General features: G+C 35.3%; 1 protein-coding gene across 1 annotated transcript in view; it reads right to left on the bottom strand.

Moving 5' to 3' along the window:
* Window positions 1-23,169, bottom strand: part of SORCS2 (sortilin related VPS10 domain containing receptor 2) — a 1,789,666-nt gene that overhangs the window by 1,352,834 nt on the left and 413,663 nt on the right. The window contains exon 2 of the mRNA XM_053704165.1: window positions 1,360-1,427. Coding sequence (XP_053560140.1) covers window positions 1,360-1,427 — 68 coding nt within the window. The remainder of the gene's footprint in view (window positions 1-1,359; window positions 1,428-23,169) is intronic.

Genomic DNA, 23,169 nt, shown 5'->3' with positions numbered 1-23,169 from the left:
TATTAATAGGTGCCTCTTACAAATGTTCACTGATCATTAGCAAAAAGTACCTATGGGACAATAAACAGCATTAAGTGCACAAATTATATCAGTATCTAAGTTCAATGTAAAGGGGTATTAAAGGGATAGGAAAGTCAAAATTAAACGTGCGTGATTCAGATAGGGCATGCCATTTTAAGACACTTTTACTTTTGCCTCTTTTTTCAAATGTGCCTCGTTCTCTTGGTATAACTTTTTGAAAAAGAATACGCACATTTCCTACACTAGCAGGAACTAGTTGCTGATTGGTGCCTGCACATATTTGTCTCTTGTGATTGGCTAACTAGATGTGTTCAGCTAGCTGCCAATAGTGCATTGCTGCTCCTTCAGCAAAGGTTAACAAGATAATGTATGTTTCTATCCAAATCATGAAAGAAAATGTTGGGGTTTCCTGTCCCTTTAAGCACTAAATATATATATAATAGGCATAATATTAAGGTTATTCCCCGCCTCCCTCTAGTCATGTGTGCTGCCATGTTGAAATCTATCATTCACTGCATTCAAGTGCCGATTTGTTTGAAGTAACTCTCCTTCAGGTACCTGCAGTGTAACCGAGGTTCCAAATTTGCAGCAACCATTATTAGAGGGAGGTGCATGAAATGTATTTAGTGTTTAATATCTCTTTAAATAAAAACAGCTTTTAATTTGCAGTTATTCAGGAAATAAAACACCAACATGTTAAACATTGCTCTTTTAATTGGATAATGGAACATTTTAAGTACAATGACACATTAACAATGCTGTTGTTTACATGATCAATGCAGGGGCTCATTTGCATCTGATTTTTTATTGGCTAACGCCCAGGAGACAAGGTAAACATACACATGAAGGTCTATGATAAAGTCTTGAGCCGAAATGCGTCAGGCCATCATTCTCTCTCTTGCAAGAGGACAGTTTTTGCTACCATGTACATATAATAAATTCAGCCATTCACCTCTAAAAATATTTTGTTTTCCAATAAACATACACATGAAGGTTTCTCAAGAGGTGTAAACCATTTACTACTCTGAATCACTGAAACCATGCATAGTCTGCTAACAAAAATATATCTTAAAATACAGGTACATATTTTGAAATGCAGTACTTTACTTCAGATATATATTAGGCATATATAAAATTGACTTTGATGTCCCTATAAAGGGGAAGAACGCATTATAAAAACATTGTTTTCACTTTTCTGACCAACACAGGCAATCTATTGACAACCAAGTATGTTATACATTGTTTATGAAGGATAGCATTTCCTACCAATTGTCTTATGTATCTTAAAATTGGATTTTTCATACTGCAATAAAAAAAACCCACTGGAATAGGACTTACCGCCATAAAGAACTCTCTAGAACCTTTCCCATGTCAGCATGATAATATTTTGTCAGTATCAGGATCACCTAAAAGCAAGAAAAAATGATATTTTAGGGATTGTAATATCAAACAATGTGCTTAAACATGGCTCATATATATAGCATGCAAATGTAAATTTTTCATATCAAACATATCATAAAATGGCTATATAAATACTTTCTCTGCCATATCTGAAACACAAAGTATAATGATTCCAAACTGATGAACTATTGGTATAAAATGTATCATCTCTGTCCATGATGACAGTCAGCAACTCTTATTTCTGAAGCAATATAATATAACTGATAAAATAAACAGGAATATGCTTATGGCCAAGAGATGATTCTTAGGGGCCTATTTATTAAACGTCTTGCGGACCTGATCCGACAGTGCGGATCAGGTCCGCAAGACCTCGCTGAATGCGGAGAGCAATACGCTCTGCGCATTTAACATTGCACCAGCAGCTCACAAGAGATGCTGGTGCAACGCCGCCCCCTGCTGACTCCAGCAGGGAGGTGTCAATCAACCCGATCGTACTCGATTGGGTTGATTTCTGGTGATTCCTGTCCGCCTCATCAGAGCAGGCGGACAGGGTTATGGAGCAGCGGTCTTTAGACCGCTGCTTCATAACTGTTGTTTCTGGTGAGTCTGAAGACTCGCCAGAAACACGGGCCCACAAGCTCCGTTCAGAGCTTGATAAATAGGCCCCTTAATCTTTATAAATCAGGGGTGCTCCCAAAGATTATCACAAAGCTACAGATCAAGGCCAAAGGTTGTTTCAACAGTCTTTTATGGCTGTTGATAATTGGGTGCTACAATAATTATTATGGGTGTCTAGCACCCCAACACCCCCTAAATCCACACAAAATGTTTGTAACTAAAATGAATCCTAAAGTTCAAATGTAGAAAAAATCTATTCCTTTCAGTAGAATTTTTTATTCATGAGAACACTTTTTGCATAGTGTCCCTTTGCCAAAGGCAACCATATTGCCACTTTAAAAAGGAACACATATGAAAAATACATATGTCAGGGATGTTTTTAGGGATGTTTAAAGAAATGTTTTGTATAAGAACCCTGACATATGTATTTTTCATATGTGTCCCTTCTTAAAGGAGCAATATGGTCAGCCTACCCTTTGGCCATTATTTTTGTGGAACAGTCCATCCTCCTCCTTGCATGCTCCACCTTCTAAAATAGCAGGTTACTTCACTAATCACTTCTTCAGCCTTTGGTGTAATCAAGGAATTATTGCTAGGCACAAAGTTAAAGTTCTGTGTATAGTGAACATGCTTTGCTACCTGCCTGTGTGATCAGTGTAATAGCAGGTCTTAGTGTACTTCCACCCACATCTGTGGGCAGTCTATCATATAGTCTCGTATATTTATTTTTATTTTGTACAGGAAGTGCTCTACTGACCAATGGGATAGAATTTCACTGGCTGATAATGGCAGCTCCCACAACTAGTACTGGACAGTTAACACTCCATAAGCCTTAAAACAAAAGAACAAGGGGTTTTTTTTAGCAGTGGAAAATCCTTATTTTATTAATACATTATAAAAAATTATTTGCATAAATAAATTAATAAAAAAATAATTACCTTAATGTCCCTTTAAGCCCCACAACCTAAACTCAGTCACAGATTTGCTGAGAAGTATACTTTTTGTGACTTTTTTATAACAGCTGGAAGGTCTATTTTACACATACAGATTTTTTTATTACTGTATTTTAAAAAGGAGGAATTGTAGAGGATGATGATGATTTTGTTTTATTTTTAAAAGACATTTTTTCAAACAAAATCTAAGAGCCTTCTGTGTTTATTTGAATTTAATAATGTACTTGTAATGTGGTCATACATATGGATAATGCTTCAAATGACTTTTGAAATAAACAAAATCATTTTATGTATTTATTTTGGTTTTAGGTTCCACATTAAATCCTGTTAGGTTATTAGAATATATTGTCTTCTTTAGAGGAAGCAAAATTGGAACATTATAAATAATCTGATTAAAAATTGATAACTCTCAGCATTCTTTTATCAAATCAATAGAACTGCAACGTAGAAAATAGGATAACATGGTTCCTGTTACTGTCCATAATACTGAAAGTTTAAACAGAGAGTTATGCATTATTCTGTATTAAGTTGTTTTGTTTGTCCTATCTTTTTGTTAAAGATGTAATTTTTCCTGAAGTATATTCTTTCTTCTGGGAAAAAAAATCCATTAATTCAACCTGAGAATAATATAAAAAAAACCTCTCATTCTTTAAAAAATAAAAATAAATCAGAGAGTTTATTAAAAAGCTTTGAAAGAAAGTTTGATATATGCGTGTCTACTATATCAAAACTTCTTTGTAATAATTTTATTATGTATCTGTTTTAGACAAAGATCAGTGTTAGCTGCCTTTTGAGAATATATATAATAGACTTTTGATATTACTACCCACAATTAGGAACAGGAGTAGTAAAAAAAAGATTTTACCTTTTTTAATTAAAAATGACTTTTTTTCTTCTTGTACTAATGAATCACACTGATATATGAATTGTGTTTTTAGTATCAGTGATTAGAAAAACATCTTGAAAATAATTTAGATTTTTTACAGAATGTGTCACAATGACACATGTCACCTTCAGCCCATAATGCCTTTCATTCTACCAACACGATGACTGTAGCATAAAAATACAGACATGTGAATATATAAAATATAGGTAAAGTGATACTCAAAGAATTTTGAGCATGATCTTGCCTGTAAAATTAGACACTTAGGTAACCTTATCTATGAATCTAGGCCACTGGTTTTCAAACCAGGCCACCCCAACAGTCCAGATTTTCAGGATTACCTTGGATGAGAGCTGGTAAAAACATAATTTATGTAAGAACTTACCTGATAAATTCATTTCTTTCATATTAGCAAGAGTCCATGAGCTAGTGACGTATGGGATATACATTCCTACCAGGAGGGGCAAAGTTTCCCAAACCTCAAAATGCCTACAAATACACCCCTCACCACACCCACAATTCAGTTTAACGAATAGCCAAGAAGTGGGGTGATAAAAAAGTGCGAAAGCATATAAAATAAGGAATTGGAATAATTGTGCTTTATACAAAAATCATAACCACCACAAAAAAAGGGAGCGGGCCTCATGGACTCTTGCTAATATGAAAGAAATTAATTTATCAGGTAAGTTCTTACATAAATTATGTTTTCTTTCATGTAATTAGCAAGAGTCCATGAGCTAGTGACGTATGGGATAATGATTACCCAAGATGTGGATCTTTCCACGCAAGAGTCACTAGAGAGGGAGGGATAAAATAAAGACAGCCAATTCCTGCTGAAAATAATCCACACCCAAAATAAAGTTTAAAGAAAAACATAAGCAGAAGATTCAAACTGAAACCGCTGCCTGAAGTACTTTTCTACCAAAAACTGCTTCAGAAGAAGAAAATACATCAAAATGGTAGAATTTAGTAAAAGTATGCAAAGAGGACCAAGTTGCTGCTTTGCAAATCTGATCAATCGAAGCTTCATTCCTAAACGCCCAGGAAGTAGAAACTGACCTAGTAGAATGAGCTGTAATGCTTTGAGGCGGAGTTTTACCCGACTCAACATAGGCAAGATGAATTAAAGATTTCAACCAAGATGCCAAAGAAATGGCAGAAGCTTTCTGGCCTTTTCTAGAACCGGAAAAGATAACAAATAAACTAGAAGTCTTTCGGAAAGACTTAGTAGCTTCAAAATAATATTTCAAAGCTCTAACAACATCCAAAGAATGCAACGATTTCTCCTTAGAATTCTTAGGATTAGGACATAATGAAGGAACCACAATTTCTCTACTAATGTTGTTGGAATTCACAACTTTAGGTAAAAATTCAAAAGAAGTTCGCAACACCGCCTTATCCTGATGAAAAATCAGAAAAGGAGACTCACAAGAAAGAGCAGATAATTCAGAAACTCTTCTGGCAGAAGAGATTGCCAAAAGGAACAAAACTTTCCAAGAAAGTAATTTAATGTCCAATGAATGCATAGGTTCAAACGGAGGAGCTTGAAGAGCCCCCAGAACCAAATTCAAACTCCAAGGTGGAGAAATAGACTTAACGACAGGTTTTATATGAACCAAAGCTTGTACAAAACAATGAATATCAGGAAGATTAGCAATCTTTCTGTGAAAAAGAACAGAAAGAACAGAGATTTGTCCTTTCAAAGAACTTGCAGATAAACCTTTATCTAAACCATCCTGAAGAAACTGTAGAATTCTCGGGATTCTAAAAGAATGCCAAGAAAAATGATGAGAAAGACACCAAGAAATATAAGTCCTCCAGACTCTATAATATATCTCTCTGGATACAGATTTACGAGCCTGTAACATAGTATTAATCACAGAGTCAGAGAAACCTTTTTGACCAAGAATCAAGCGTTCAATCTCCATACCTTTAAATTTAAGGATTAGAGATCCTGATGGAAAAAAGGACCTTGCGACAGAAGGTCTGGTCGTAGCGGAAGAGTCCACGGATGGCAAGAGGCCATCCGGACAAGATCCGCATACCAAAACCTGTGAGGCCATGCCGGAGCTACCAGCAGAACAAACGAGCATTCCTTCAGAATCTTGGAGATTACTCTTGGAAGAAGAACTAGAGGCGGAAAGATATAAGCAGGATGATACTTCCAAGGAAGTGATAATGCATCCACTGCTTCCGCCTGAGGATCCCTGGATCTGGACAGATACCTGGGAAGTTTCTTGTTTAGATGAGACGCCATCAGATCTATTTCTGGAAGCTCCCACATTTGAACAATCTGAAGAAATACCTCTGGGTGAAGAGACCATTCGCCCGGATGCAACGTTTGGCGACTGAGATAATCCGCTTCCCAATTGTCTATACCTGGGATATGAACCGCAGAGATTAGACAGGAGCTGGATTCCGCCCAAACCAGAATTCAAGATACTTCTTTCATAGCCAGAGGACTGTGAGTCCCTCCTTGATGATTGATGTATGCCACAGTTGTGACATTGTCTGTCTGAAAGCAAATGAACGATTCTCTCTTCAGAAGAGGCCAAAACTGAAGAGCTCTGAAAATTCCAAAATATTGATCGGTAATCTCACCTCCTGAGATTCCCAAACTCCTTGTGCCGTCAGAGATCCCCACACAGCTCCCCAACCTGTGAGACTTGCATCTGTTGAAATTACAGTCCAGGTCGGAAGCACAAAAGAAGCCCCCTGAATTAAACAATGGTGATCTGTCCACCACGTTAGAGAGTGTCGTACAATCGGTTTTAAAGATATTAATTGAGATATCTTTGTGTAATCCTTGCACCATTGATTCAGCATACAGAGCTGAAGAGGTCGCATGTGAAAACGAGCAAAGGGGATTGCGTCCGATGCAGCAGTCATAAGACCTAGAATTTCCATGCATAAGGCTACCGAAGGGAATGATTGTGACTGAAGGTTTCGACAAGCTGAAATCAATTTTAGACGTCTCTTGTCTGTTAAAGACAGAGTCATGGACACTGAATCTATCTGGAAACCCAGAAAGGTTACCCTTGTCTGAGGAATCAATGAACTTTTTGGTGAATTGATCCTCCAACCATGATCTTGAAGAAACAACACAAGTCGATTCGTATGAGATTCTGCTAAATGTAAAGACTGAGCAAGTACCAAGATATCGTCCAAATAAGGAAATACCACAATACCCTGTTCTCTGATTACAGACAGAAGGGCACCGAGAACCTTTGTAAAAATTCTTGGAGCTGTAGCTAGGCCAAACGGCAGAGCCACAAACTGGTAATGCTTGTCCAGAAAAGAGAATCTCAGGAACTGATAATGATCTGGATGAATCGGAATATGCAGATATGCATCCTGTAAATCTATTGTGGACATATAATGCCCTTGCTGAACAAAAGGCAAGATAGTCCTTACAGTTACCATTTTGAACGTTGGTATCCTTACATAACGATTCAATATTTTTAGATCCAGAACTGGTCTGAAGGAATTCTCCTTCTTTGGTACAATGAAGAGATTTGAATAAAACCCCATCCCCTGTTCCAGAACTGGAACTGGCATAATTACTCCAGCCAACTCTAGATCTGAAACACAATTCAGAAATGCTTGAGCTTTTACTGGATTTACTGGGACACGGGAAAGAAAAAATCTCTTTGCAGGAGGTCTTATCTTGAAACCAATTCTGTACCCTTCTGAAACAATGTTCTGAATCCAAAGATTGTGAACAGATTTGATCCAAATTTCTTTGAAAAAACTTAACCTGCCCCCTACCAGCTGAGCTGGAATGAGGGCCGCACCTTCATGTGGACTTAGAAGCAGGCTTTGCCTTTCTAGAAGGCTTGGATTTATTCCAGACTGGAGATGGTTTCCAAACTGAAACTGCTCCTGAGGATGAAGGATCAGGCTTTTGTTCTTTGTTGAAACGAAAGGAACGAAAACGATTATTAGCCCTGTTTTTACCCTTCGATTTTTTATCCTGTGGTAAAAAAGTTCCTTTCCCACCAGTAACAGTTGAGATAATAGAATCCAACTGAGAACCAAATAATTTGTTACCCTGGAAAGAAATGGAGAGTAGAGTTGATTTAGAAGCCATATCAGCATTCCAAGTTTTAAGCCATAAAGCTCTTCTAGCTAAAATAGCTAGAGACATAAATCTGACATCAACTCTGATAATATCAAAAATGGCATCACAGATAAAATTATTAGCATGCTGAAGAAGAATAATAATATTATGAGAATCATGATCTGTTACTTGTTGCGCTAAAGTCTCCAACCAAAAAGTTGAAGCTGCAGCAACATCAGCCAATGATATAGCAGGTCTAAGAAGATTACCTGAATACAGATAAGCTTTTCTTAGAAAGGATTCAATTTTCCTATCTAAAGGATCCTTAAACGAAGTACCATCTGACGTAGGAATAGTAGTACGTTTAGCAAGGGTAGAAATAGCCCCATCAACTTTAGGGATTTTGTCCCAAAATTCTAATCTGTCAGACGGCACAGGATATAATTGCTTAAAACGTTTAGAAGGAGTAAATGAATTACCCAATTTATCCCATTCTCTGGAAATTACTTCAGAAATAGCATTAGGAACAGGAAAAACTTCTGGAATAACCACAGGAGATTTAAATACCTTATCTAAACGCTTAGAATTAGTATCAAGAGGACCAGAATCCTCTATTTCTAAAGCAATTAGTACTTCTTTAAGTAAAGAACTAATAAATTCCATTTTAAATAAATATGAAGATTTATCAGCATCAATCTCTGAGACAGAATCCTCTGGACCAGAAGAGTCATCAGAATCAGAATGATGATGTTCATTTAAAAATTCATCTGTAGAGAGAGAAGTTTTAAAAGATTTTTTATGTTTACTAGAAGGAGAAATAACAGACATAGCCTTCTTGATGGATTCAGAAACAAAATCTCTTATGTTATCAGGAACATTCTGCACCTTAGATGTTGAAGGAACTGCAACAGGCAATGGTACATTACTAAAGGAAATATTATCTGCATTAACAAGTTTGTCATGACAATTAGTACAAACAACAGCCGGAGGAATAGCTACCAAAAGTTTACAGCAGATACACTTAGCTTTGGTAGTTCCAGCACTAGACAGCGATTTTCCTGAAGTATCTTCTGACTCAGATGCAACGTGAGACATCTTGCAATATGTAAGAGAAAAAACAACATATAAAGCAAAATTGATCAAATTCCTTAAATGACAGTTTCAGGAATGGGAAAAAATGCCAATAAACAAGCTTCTAGTAACCAGAAGCAAAGAAAAAATGAGACTGAAATAATGTGGAGACAAAAGCGACGCCCATATTTTTTTAGCGCCAAATAAGACGCCCACATTATTTGGCGCCAAAAATGACGCCACATCCGGAACGCCGACATTTTTGGCGCAAAAGGACGTCAAAAAAATGACGCAACTTCCGGCGACACGTATGACGCCGGAAACAGAAAAGATTTTTTGCGCCAAAAAAGTCCGCGCCAAGAATGACGCAATAAAATGAAGCATTTTCAGCCCCCGCGAGCCTAACAGCCCACAGGGAAAAAGAGTCAAATTTTTTAAGGTAAGAAAAAATGATTGATTCAAATGCATTATCCCAAATATGAAACTGACTGTCTGAAAATAAGAAATGTTGAACATCCTGAGTCAAGGCAAATAAATGTTTGAATACATATATTTAGAACTTTATAAATAAAGGGCCCAACCATAGCTTAGAGTGTCACAGAAAATAAGATTTACTTACCCCAGGACACTCATCTACATGTTTGTAGAAAGCCAAACCAGTACTGAAACGAAAATCAGCAGAGGCAATGGTATATAAATAAGAGTATATCGTCGATCTGAAAAGGGAGGTAAGAGATGAATCTCTACGACCGATAACAGAGAACCTATGAAATAGACCCCGTAGAAGGAGATCACTGCATTCAAATAGGCAATACTCTCCTCACATCCCTCTGACATTCACTGCACGCTGAGAGGAAAACCGGGCTCCAACTTGCTGCGGAGCGCATATCAACGTAGAATCTAGCACAAACTTACTTCACCACCTCCATAGGAGGCAAAGTTTGTAAAACTGAATTGTGGGTGTGGTGAGGGGTGTATTTGTAGGCATTTTGAGGTTTGGGAAACTTTGCCCCTCCTGGTAGGAATGTATATCCCATACGTCACTAGCTCATGGACTCTTGCTAATTACATGAAAGAAATAACCATGTTTACTAATCAGTTGATTGTTTCACCTGTGCTCTAGTTCAGATATCTTCCAAATGTGGCCTGTAAGGGAGGACTGAGAACAGGTTTGAAAACCAGTGACCTATTCCAATAATCATTACTTGTGAGCACAATATTTATTCCGGTAGTAACAGGGCAAAATATTGCTGTGGTATGTTGCAAGTGAGATAACTGTTTTGCTTAATCCCTTAATAGCTGGAGTACAGGGGACTCAGAGGTCTCAGTTAAGACTGGGCCCACACATCTAGGGGCTGTTTCTTGTCCTTCAGTCAGTAGTGGTGTTCCTACAGGCTTTCCTAAATAAATGGTTTAAATATATTTAGTGAGTTTGAAAATGTTCCTTAATAAGAACTCTGAGTAATTATTTTTAATAAGGGTACTCTTTTAAAGCACTATACAAAGTGTATATTTTTTACATGAACTAACCAAGGATGAAGGATGATTCAGAGTCAAATAGCAGCTACTCTTGCTCCTATGTGCCTGCCTGCTTGCCTGCCTACTCAGCCTGTGTTAATTGCAAACAACCAGAAATGCACTGTTGAAAAAGGGAGGACCTACCACAGCTGCTGCCCTGGGGCCCAGTGGCATTAAATTATCCCCCTACTGAATTCTTTTGTATGACTAACACCAAAAGATTTACTATGGGGATTTATTCACTGTATTTGTTACAACTTGTCAAAGTTCAGGGGCTTATGGTGGTGGTTTACATCAAAATATTGAACCACCTGAGAAATACACATGTTTTTAAAGGAACACTAAATTTTTTTCATGCACCTCCCTCTAATTACGGGTGCCACCATTTTGGAACCTAGGTTTCACTGCAGGTATCTGAAGTAGACTTGGAATGCAGTGAAGCACAAATTCAACATGGCACCACCCATGACTAGAGGGAGGTGGGGAAAAACCTATGCTTAGAAAATGCATTTTGTGTTTGAGGTCCCTTTAAATTGTTTGAAGATGTGATGATAACCCATCTGTGGTACCTGTTCATACGATCACCCAGCTTAAAGGGTTAAAAACTGAAATGTGCATGAATACATTTTAATTTTAAATACAAGCATTTTTGCAATATACTTCCATTAGAAAAACTGCTTCTAGTAAAATGTATTACTTTTTCAAGTGACTAGAAGATTAAGATTCAAACAACATGCCTGCTCAGTGGTGTGTATTGCGTCCATAAAGATTTAATTTGTTTGGTTAAGGCCAAGGTCCAAAGGCAGAAAAGAGATATCAAAGCAACCAACAGTCACCTTCTCTATCCTTTATATTTCCTAATTACACCAAATACCCTAACCAGAAACAAACAGCCATATCATCAAAATGTAGCTCATGAATCAAGGGAAGATGTATCTATCTGTGTAAATTAAACACTTTAAAAGACTGTCAGAAGTTTGTTTTTTTTGGAGGGGAAACCCATAAAATCATGAAAAATTTAGTGAAATTAGATGCACTATGGACGGTGGAGTCACGAGAGCACGCACACACGAACACGGACGTTACCACGTATTCTACTGTGTGCGCTGCACTTGGTTCTGCTCCTTCCATGTGGCTGAAACCTTGGCCTGGGGCCTAACACCTTGTGTCTGCTGACGCAGGGAATAGCCTGCCCGGATCACCCATCGACTCGCTTATCCCCGCAAGTGCCATCCATCCGTGCTGATTATGCTGTGCTTTGTCTTAGCGTTTGTCTAAACCTCCTTGGTACAAGGGGAAGACGTGCCTTCTGGGTTCCTGTCTAAAACACTTAAGGAAACAGAACTATTTGCCCTAACTGAAAAGAAAGCCCTGAAGTGACCCTTTCTTCGTCATCTTCAACAGGGTACATTGTGAAGAAAGAAGTAAGTCCTATGGCTTGGTATTATAGTCTGGGAGTGTGAGGTGCATTTTGGGCACGTTTCCTTTGGTTTTTATTTTGAACCTACACCTGTATAAAAACCCTATGTAGCCTCACATCTGCTGTTGTTGGCTTAATCCCAGTGAAGACACCAACACAGGTGAAGCCTCAATTTTCGTTTTTCTGTTACCCTGTTTCTTATATGGGAAATTAAAATGCTGGGGATTCTACGATCTAGACCAAGATGTTTCTCTCCATGCTCCTATATACAATTTACTAATCTAGTCTGGGATTGTGGGATGTTGTTGCTGCTGTTCTTCACTTTGTATAAGCAGGAAAACCTTGCACAGGTTAATATATATGTTTACATCTGCTTGGCTTAATCCCAGTGAAAATACTAAACTACATGCAGTGTCCTCAGCATTTGGTTTATTTTTTACAAGATTATACACATGGGAAAACTTGACTTTTCAATATTGAAAATATTATTCTATCTGTGATCTTCATATATGTCTGGTAAATTAGTCTGGGTGTGAGAGCCATATTGGCTACTGCTGCTTATTACATACAAGTACAGAAAATCTTTGCAGGACTATATAAGTTCTTATACCTGTTTTTCCACTTGTGGCTTGTTACCCCAGTGAATACACCAACTTATCTACAGTGACCTTACACCTGTTTTGCTTAACCCCAGTGAAGATATCAACTCACATACAGTGACCTCAGCACTTGGCCTATTCTTTACAAGCTTATACATTCGGGAAAATGTGAACTTTCATCTTGAAAATTTTATCCCACTTGTGATCCTTCTACATGTCTGACGATTTAATCTGGGTGTGAGAGCCATATTGGTTGCTGTTATTTATCACATACAAGAATAGAAAATTTATTGCAAGACTACATGTTTTTCTGTTTTTTATTTGTTTGTTTTTTTGCAGGACTATATTTATTTTTATACCTGTTTTTCCACTCATGGCTTTAACTCCAGCGAAGAAACTAACTACATGTAGTGTCTTTAGTATCTGGTTTATTCCTTACAAGATTCTACATATGGGAAAATCCTGAGTTTTCAATCTGAAAATATTATTCTATCTACATGTGTTTTGTAACCTAGTCTGGGTGTGAGAGCCATACTGGTTGTTGCTGCATATTACATGTAAGAATAGAAAACCTTTGCAAGGCTATATAAGCTTATATTTGGTTTTCTATCTTCTGGCTCTTTACCCAGTGAAGACATCATCTCATCCACAGAGACTTTACCATTGTGGCCTACCCTGTACAAGATTATGGGGCATATTTATCAAGCTCCGTATGGAGCTTGATGCCCCTTGTTTCCGGCTAAAGACCGCTGCTCCATAACTTGTCCACTTGCTCTGAGGCCACGGACAGAAATCAACCAGATCGAATACGATCGGGTTGATTGACACCCTCTGCTAGCGGCTACGAATCTGCAGGGGGCGGCATTGCACCAGCAGTTCACAAGAACTGCTGGTGCAATTATAAATGCCGGCAGCGTATGTGGTCGACATTTATCGATGTGCAGCGGACATGATGCGCTACTTCGTATCATGTCCGCTCGCACATTGATAAATATGCCCCTATATATGTGGAGTTTGAGTAATTTCTTGAGATTTGTGCATAACAATGTGAAGCTTGGGATTTATCTATATTATGCTTGTTTGTTAGAATAAGTATGTATTATAGTCAGACATATATTCTAGTTCCGCTTCATATTATATACTAAACTAAATATTATTGTTCTTTTTCAAAGTCACTGACTTCTTTATATAGTGTCTTAATATTTTTTGTTTTTTCCTTTTTTTCTCTTTAATTATTCAAAGTATTATTCAGTCTAAAGTCCCTAGCTGAAGTACATTCTGATACTACTTTATCTATGCTGAATGACCCTTCAGTTAGACAACTTTTAGTAAAAGATATTATTGAATCTTTATTACCTTACTTTGAATCACTAAAAAGAGAATTTCTTTCTTTAAGACAGGAGGTTAGAGAATATTTTACTTGAGTATCAGAATTAGAACGAGTGTCTGATCTTAAAAACACTAATGCTTTACATAAAACTAATTTGGCAGAGAAGGTATGACCTTAAAACTTCAAACAAAGTTAGAAGATCTTGAAAATCGTATCAGAAGGAATAATATCAGGTTAATTGGGATTCCTCAATCAAAGGAATATGAAGACCTAATAAAATTTGTTTCTGTAATACTCCCCTCCCTATTGGAAATTCCCTCATCTTCTACTCCGATTATTGTGGAAAGAGCTCACAGAGTGGGCAAAATATTTTCTAATAGTCATGGGAGTAACAGACCCAAACCAGTTGTCGCTAAAATTCTTAATTTTCAGGAGAAAATACTTCTCCAACATTTTCGTAAAAAACAAATTGCTCAACTAGAAAATGCTCAGATTAAAATATTCCAAGACTTTCCCAATGAAATTACAGTCATTTATCCTGCTAAGTTGAAAGTCTCCAATGGTAACACAATATATATTTTTAACAATGCAACAGAAGCTGAACAATTTTTTAAGTCTAAAAGAACACTTTGCTAATTGTCTACAGACTTGTCCCAATGGGGTTCAACTGCTTTTTTTATTTTTCCCTTTTTTTTCCCCCCTTTCTCTCTCTCTCCCGCATATTCCATTGACTTAGTAAATTAACAAATGGATAAAGCTAGGAAACTTATTATATCATCTTGGAATATAGGGGGTATTACTTCCCCCATTAAAAGGAAGGCCATTCTACATTTAAAGAAATTACACACTGATAGAGCCTTCCTTCAGGAAACTCACCTATCATCAGAAGAAGGAATGAAACTTAATTCCCAATGGGTAGGAGAGGTGATAGTTTCTCCTTCATCTGCTAGGAGGGGAGTGGCTATTTTGTTTGAATTTTTTTTAAAATATGAGATTATTGATTCTTATGTCAACCCTGATGGGAGAACTATTATATTAAAAATAAAATATATAAATGGCTTATTCACCTTAAATATGCACCCAATAATTTGAATCCATTATTTTGGAATCTCCTCCAAACTAGGATATTAAAAATGGTAGAGGGCCGTCTTATTTTAGGAGGAGATTTCAATATGATCCCACATTACCCTTTAGATAGGGCTAGACAGGGTAAAAATTGTTCTAAGACTAATAGAGATAAACAGGAGAACAAACAATTTAGAAAACTTTTCTGTAATCTTGGAATTAGAGATGTCTGGAGAGAACAGAATCCCGATATTAAAAATTACACATGCATGTAAAAAAATACAGTTCTCTCTCCAGGATCGATATACTTCTTATCAGCAATAGTTTAATAAACATGGGAGTTAATACATCAATCTCTCCCTTTTGTCTTTCGGACCATGCACCCATTATACTGGAAATTTCCCTCTTTTCTTTTAATTCTTTTTTTCGTTGCTTTCATCTCCCAACTCACTTGTTTAATGATGTTAAATTCAGATACTATCTTGTTACAAAATGGGAGGATTATTGTATTTTAAACCAAGCACATGTAGATAACCCTAAATTGTTTTGGCAGTCTTGACCGGCGATATCACTTTCTTTATGATTAATATGAAGAAAAGACATAGGAAGAGAGAAAAATAAACCATAAATCATTTAGTTAATACATATAATGCTTACCTTTTAAACTCTTCCAATGAAAATTGGGCTAAATATCTTAACGCTAAGAAAGAACGAGACACTTTACTTCTTCATTCTACAACATTGACTAAGTTAAAAATGCAGGCTCTGTTAATTAATGGTCAATTAACAGAGAACATACCTTTAAAACAAGGGACTAGACAGGGCTGCCCGCTCTCACGTCTCTTATTTATTATAGCCATAGAATCTTTAGCTATAGCTATCCGTCAGAGAATTGAAAGTATTTAGATTGGTAAAAGAGAAATCAAGGTCGCCCTGTATGCAGATGACCTTTTAATTTACATTTCTAATCTTTTGAGGAATATCCTGCAACTTCTACAAGAGATTGAAATATTTAGCTCGTTCTCTGTTTATTAAGTAAATACAGTGAAATCAGAAATTGTTTGGCTTAAGGAAGATCACTCTTCCAAAGTATCTATACCATTTAAAGTGGCAACTCACTCATTTACATATCTTGGTATCAATATCTCACGAGATCCGTGCCCTTGGTATAGTTTATAACCAAAAATTCTCTCTAAGGTTAAAGAAGATCTGCATCATTGGCATAACTTGCCGTTAAATATTTCAGGAATGGTTGCCATGTTCAAGATGATTTCTTTTCCCAAGATTCTTTATCTAATCCAGAATATCCCTATAATTCTGAAAAAAAAGATCTTTTCAATTTTTATTTTTCATTATCATACTTTATATGGCAAGGAAAAAGACCTAGAATTGCTTTGAAAAGATTATTTTTAGGAAAAGAGCATGGTGGTCTGGCACTTCCTGATCTGGAATTATATAGTTTAATCTCTTTGGCGAAATTTATTGTAGGCTGGCTTGGGAATTCAAATTATTTTTCTCAGTTAGAATTTGAAGAAAATGTTTTATACCCATATTCACCTATAGCCATTTTTCATTGTAATCTTAAAACTATTCCTAGATCAGTTAAAAATGTAAGCTCAATATATAATCTATTGTTAGTTTGGCACGATATGTGCAAAAATGGGTATTACTTATGCAACCTCTAATCACCAGATTACCACGGGGAACCCTGAATTTACTCCAGGAATTTATAAGAAAGTGTTCCAAAAATGGGCTTGTCTGGGGCTTTCCAAGTTAACACAATTTGTAGACTTTAATCTTAAAACAGTCAAATCCTTCTCTGACCTGAAAGAAGAGTATTTTTTAGACAATAAAGATTTTTTTGCCTATCTTCAGATAAGACACTATATCCTCAATATTACTACTCTACATGGGTGGAATTAGACTTGGGTAAAACTAGATTCTTGGAATTAACTAGTTCAAAATGGTCTTTTTTCTATCTTTCCTTGGTACAGAATCTTATTGGGATTTAGAGGAGACAAAAATGTAATTTTAACAAATACCCTAAATGTCAGTTATTAGGATCTGATTTAATGCATATGCTGTGGGATTGCCCTAAGATAAAACAACTGTGGTTAAAACTAGAATACTGGATCAATACGTCTTAAAGATATCTCCTTTTACTTTTTCCAAGCATAACATAGCCTTCTCACCTCCTATAATATAGACTTGTCTAATAACAAGCTTATTAACTCTTTCATTTTATGTAAAAGAAGCCTCATCTTCCACAAATGGAAAGATAAGACAATACCTAAATGTACAGCAATAATGAGTTTTATCAAAATACAATGTATTATTGAACAGAGAGACACAGATACCAACTTAGAACCACAAATATGGTCTTTATTTGGAAAATTGTTATTTTTTTATTAAATCACTATCTAAGGAAGAACAAGACATTATCATATTTCCATTTAGAAAAACAGATTTAGTCCTTTTTGGAATATGGTGGGATCTATAGACCTGGTTATTGTTTGTTTTGTTTTGTTTTATTTTGTTTTTCTGAGGTATGGAAATATTAGAGAAAATTAGACAGTGTGCACAAACTATTAGTCTTAATTTAACACAGATTTCAATATACCATGGATTATTTATGTTAATAATTATATATGTCTAGTTATAATACTCTGTGTTTTCCCCTCCTTCTTGCTTTGTATGCCCTGCCGCTTTCTAAATAAAAGAATAAAAAAAATAGTGAAATTATAGATAAAGATAGACTCTGGAACATATTTTGTTATGAGGAATTGGGTTTGATAATGTATTACAAGTGTATAGATTTATGGAAAAAGAGACTCTCAAAACCTCTCAAGCTAGAAGTGATATTATTTCAGAGCTCTTGGTAGAACTCAATAAAATCTTTTAGAAAAGGGTAGGAACCTGGAAGTTCTAGAGAGATGAGAACTGTGTCCCTTAGAGAGTAATAGGCTTTCTGTGATTAAGGATATCACACGGGAGAGTTAGGTTAACGGGGGAGCCTCTAGCACTTATATACTGTATATTCTCATTTTGAGGTAAATACAAATGGAATTTTCATTTTGGGGTAAATACAAATGTGCTTGTTACTTGTTGGTCAGGTAAATAAGTGTACTGTGAATTTTAAGCAAATTTTACTGGCATGCAATTGACAATATAAATCAGTGAGACTTGCAGGTGTAAAATGCTTAGAGAATATATAGATGGTTGTAACAGAGCTTAAGAAACACACAGTAAACACCCATTTCTAGCCCAAGAAATGCAATTCTCCAGCCCACTCTCTGAAACAGTGAGATTTATTTCACATATTACATTTACTAAGTGCAATAGAATTTGTAGAAGATACAGAAAACATTCAAAGCGTAATCATTATTTAATAAATTAATAATACACACAAAATTTGTATATTTGTAAGTACAATCCAGTTTTTACAAATCTAAATCCTAAATACCTTGCAATATAAACGTTTAAACGTATTACAATGCAACACAAAAAGCAAAGTTTAAATGTGATAAAACTTACATATTATGTAGTGCTATATTGTACTGAGCTTGTCTCTCCTTCTCAACCAGAAATGCTGGGAACGCCCCCAAGGGCCAGATGATCTGGTGAGATTATCTAGGAAGTCTTGTCAGTACGGCAAGGTTCCTCAGAGTTTCAGATAGACAAATGTTAGTTTGAGAGCTGCTTATCTAGCTATGCAGGGTTCTGTGTGTGATGGAGAGACACCTACATTGCAGTAAAATGCTCAAACAAAAAAACAAACATTTTGAGAGATTTCTCATAGTGTTTAAAGATCTTAACAGATAGTTTCAGAGAATTGTCCCCTAGGTGTTGAAGGGAGTTTGAAGCATATGGAGCAGTAGAATTGAAATCTTATTTAATGCAATGACAAGTTAGTGTTAGTGGGAACACAAGAAATACAGAGATAATATATTTGCCTGTATTAGTATATTGGAAAATAAAAATAAATATATTCAGACTGAATATCAAAACTGACAATTTAGCTTAATAATAAGCACTCAACAGTTTACTAGGTGTATTAGATAGTAAAAGCTGTTTAACGCAAAATTCAAAAAACCTACAAAAGAAAAATTAGAGGACTTCTGCATAACAAATGTATTGCTAAGTTTAAATCATCTTTCACAAATGTTATTTGAAGCAGACAGAGAGTATTGACACATTAGCATATAAATAGATTTACATTTTAAAATTAGACTTCCTATTTGCTTTTCTATTTATACAGAGATAACTCCTCACCAAATGTGAAAAATAAAACTCTTGTACAAAACAAATCCTAAAATGAATCACAAATAGTTGTATATTTCAAACAAATAATCTCATATGCAATAAAGTAAAAATAATCCATTTACTGTCACATTTTTATTTGTTTCATGTCATTCAATTGAAAACACTTGTTTATTTGATAGATGTTATCTGTGCAAAGACAATATAGTAACTGACAGGGATATATATATATATATATATATATATCATATTTAATTATCGCTGCAGAATCTGTTGGCGCTCTACAAATAACTGATAATAATAATAATTAGGCATAATTAAAACAATGTTGCAATATCTTTTTATTACTTATTTTGCCTGGTTTTCTTGCAGAGTGCTAAATTGGATCATTAAAGCATGTCATTTTAACACTATAATAGCCCCTTAAGGGCCAGATTATGAGTGGACGCTCTTTAGCGCTTTCGCTAGAGTGCTAATTGTGCTAGAAATAAACTTTTTGTGTGTGTAGAGTTGCGCTCGTATTATGAGTTAAAAGGTAAAAAAAATGATCACTCTCATGCTAACCCGACGTGCCTAAAAAGCCAAACTTAGAATATCACTCAACAATACAATAACAGTACAATAACCGATTCCTGTATAGAAGTCAATAGAGAAAAACACTCCACTTGTGCGCAAACCAAATTGCAATTTCTCATGTGTGCTAACCCGACCAATGTTCTTCACATAGCAGAATATGTTCTATTTATTCAGAGATAAATATTTCTACATATATCTGATTTATATATAGATATATACAGGTATATATATGAATATATATTTAAAAATACATAGAACATATTCTGCTAAGTGCAGAACATTGGAATGTGAAATATTTACACTGAATAGATAATTAAAACCTTTATTAAATAAAAATATTGCATAAATATGTTTTTCCTGTTTTCAAATATTTAACTGCCAATGTACTTATATATAAACATACATACACACACATATACATATTTAGACAGGTATATGTATGTATCTCTATGTTAAATCCCTTTGTCTGCCTTTTTTTCTTACACCTGAGATCTCACATCTTTCAGCACTTATAACTTTTTTTGTGCAATATTTTTTTTGGATAATTTTTAGTAGATGGTGTTATTATAAATGTAACTATACTTTTACATGTACTTTTGATTTGTTTTGTGACACTTTTTTGTTTTGCCAAACAGTTAACCAGAGCTCTGAGGTTGCGCTAACCTGACGAGAGTTAACTTCAATTGCGCTCAAGTGATCGCGTTTATTTTCAACTTGTGATATAAGTGCAATTTAATTGAACACGAAAACCCAATATCGCTAGCGTGCAGATGTTAACGCTTAACTTGTAATCTGGCCCTAAATTTATTTTATAACAATAAAATATTTAAAAAAATAAAATAAATATATATACACATACATACAGTATATCTCAAATATTGTGTTCATAATTATTACTAATTTATAAATAAAATTACTTTACTGTCCCTTTAAATAGGTTGCAAGAGAAATGTATAAATCTTCATAAGTTACTCCAAGTTTTAAATATTTGTACATAGTAAAACAATATATTAACAAGGTGGAATTTGATGGTCAACACTTATTGTTGTGTTTAAGGACCCAGGGAAAACGTGGTCCTTGAATTTGTTGGGTTTGTTAAATGTGGTGGCGATTATCTTTGACAGTTATGCATTCAGGACTCCAGATTATGATACACTGTGTGATGTGATTGATCTATTCATAAAAAAAAACTTACACTTAAGAGGTTAAAATGTTTCACAAGGTTATGACATTTACAATAAATTACAGGACACATTGTTTATCCTTTATTTAATTTATTCTGAGTTAACAATAAGATTACTTGTTCCTTTTCTAAGTGGCAACAGACTAACTACATATGACTGGGCTGCACAGAGAGATGTTGTCCCACTAGAGGAGTAATAGGATTCTCTTTACTTGCAAACTAATACTGTATGACTGTGTGGTAACATTGATAACATTGTGCTTACTGAGTCAGCACTGATTGGCTAAAATACAATTCTGTCAAAAGAACTGAAATGAGGGGGCATTTTGCAGAAGCTTAAATACAAGGCAATCACAGAGGTAAAGAGTGTATTAATATAACCGTGTTGGTTATGCAAAACTGGAGAACGGTTAATAAGGGGATTATCTATCTTTCTAAATAATAAAAGATCTGGAGTAGATTGTCCCTTTAAGCGAGACTGTGTAAATGAAGACAATTTGTATGAATAATTTTTTTTTTGTACCAAACTGTATCAAATTGTAAAATAAAGTATTTTTTGTTTCAGTAACTACTGTATAATTTGTTCATTTCTTATTTGAACTTTGAAATTTGTTGATTCCATAGTCTCCCTTATTTTCTTTAAATTGGTTGGCAAACCTAAAGACAACAAACTAAACAATAATGCTCAATGCCAGACAACAGTTTCCAAGGTATGGAGTTCAGTCTTGAGGAACGGTCATTGAAGAGCTCGAAATACTTCAAAGAGGAATTACAAAGTGAATAAAGGTCTGTTTTCTCCAGAAGATAGGTGCATGAGTAGTGGTATGATTACTTTCTATAATATATTTATAGCGCATATAAAGTGTTGGCAGGATCACTGTTTATTTCAAGAAAATTGTTTGTGCAAGTAGTCACACTTAAAGGCTGAAAAAAAAAAAAGATTTAATCTCCAGCAACAAAAAATGTTTTTACTGTAAGAACAATCAAACTGTAGAACTCTTTGCCTGAGGGGGTAGTGACTGAAAATATAAAGCTTAAAGGAACTTAGAGATATTTATATATTTTCTAAAAAATAGTGTCTAAAGATCAAAGAGGATCTGTTACAGTTGAACTCAATGGTCTTTTTGTCATCTTTCAACCTTATTTACTATTAACAGAGTGTTATTATGTAACATAAAGGTGCTACATTTACACACTAGGATAAACACAGCTTCCTGTCCAACACTGCCCATTTCTTATAAAAAGTTACACACACAAAATTGTCTGAGGTTGCCATTTCCCTTGTTCAGAGGAGAATTGTCTGGTATTTCAGGGCTGGACTGACCATGTTAGGCGGGATCAGACTGATATTTCAGGAAAGTTTTCCTCTGTGAAAAGCACAATTGGGCTAAAAGAAGCTACTCCCAGGTAGACAAAGCCACTGAGCTGCTGTTCATTCCTGGAAGACTGCTTCACTTTCAGCATGTAAATATATGTATATTGTAAATATTATTCTATCCAAAGATGTAATTCATCTAAGAGTATTTCAGTTTTGCCCATAATGTCCCATTTATATTTTTTAAATGCATATAGTAAAAATGTAATAAAAGAATGTCCCAAAAATATGCATGCCTACAAATCAATATTCATATTTCAAACAGTACTTTAAATACAAAACATTTCTCCCCAGTCAATCCAACAGCCGTATGTAAATATGCATGGGAGTTTTATCTCAGAGGCCAATCACCATACACGACCTTATAGCGCACACATTATAGTTTTAGAGTGTTATTTAAGTCACCAGTGAACTTAAAGAAATCAGTTGTGGATAAAATAAACAAAACATGAGTCATAGGGCCACATCATTATTTATTGCTTCTTTAGTCTACATAGTGATATTGGGGGAATGCTTTGCCTTTTACATCCATTTAAAATATCACACAATGGTAAATCACTGAGATAAGGTGCAATTTAGAAAATAAAAAATAAAATAAGAAAGTCAGAAAAACCATATTTATTGTTGTGATGGAAGATTAATGGCATTTGACTAGAAAATTAATCATTTGTACTTTAAGTGCTGACTTTCTGATCTCCAGTGAAACAAGAAAACTAAAACCTCATAAATCACCTCATAAATCATCTAACAGATGTAGTTCTACTCAGGAAGATGCTCTCTCTTTATAGTGACTGTGATGAGAGTGGGAGGTGACGTCACCAGATGGGGGCGTGGCT

Source organism: Bombina bombina, chromosome 2, assembly GCF_027579735.1.
Source record: "Bombina bombina isolate aBomBom1 chromosome 2, aBomBom1.pri, whole genome shotgun sequence".
NCBI classification, from domain to species: domain Eukaryota; kingdom Metazoa; phylum Chordata; class Amphibia; order Anura; family Bombinatoridae; genus Bombina; species Bombina bombina.
The sequence above is the reverse complement of the archived record's forward strand: the minus strand, read 5'-3'. Positions and strand labels throughout refer to the sequence as shown.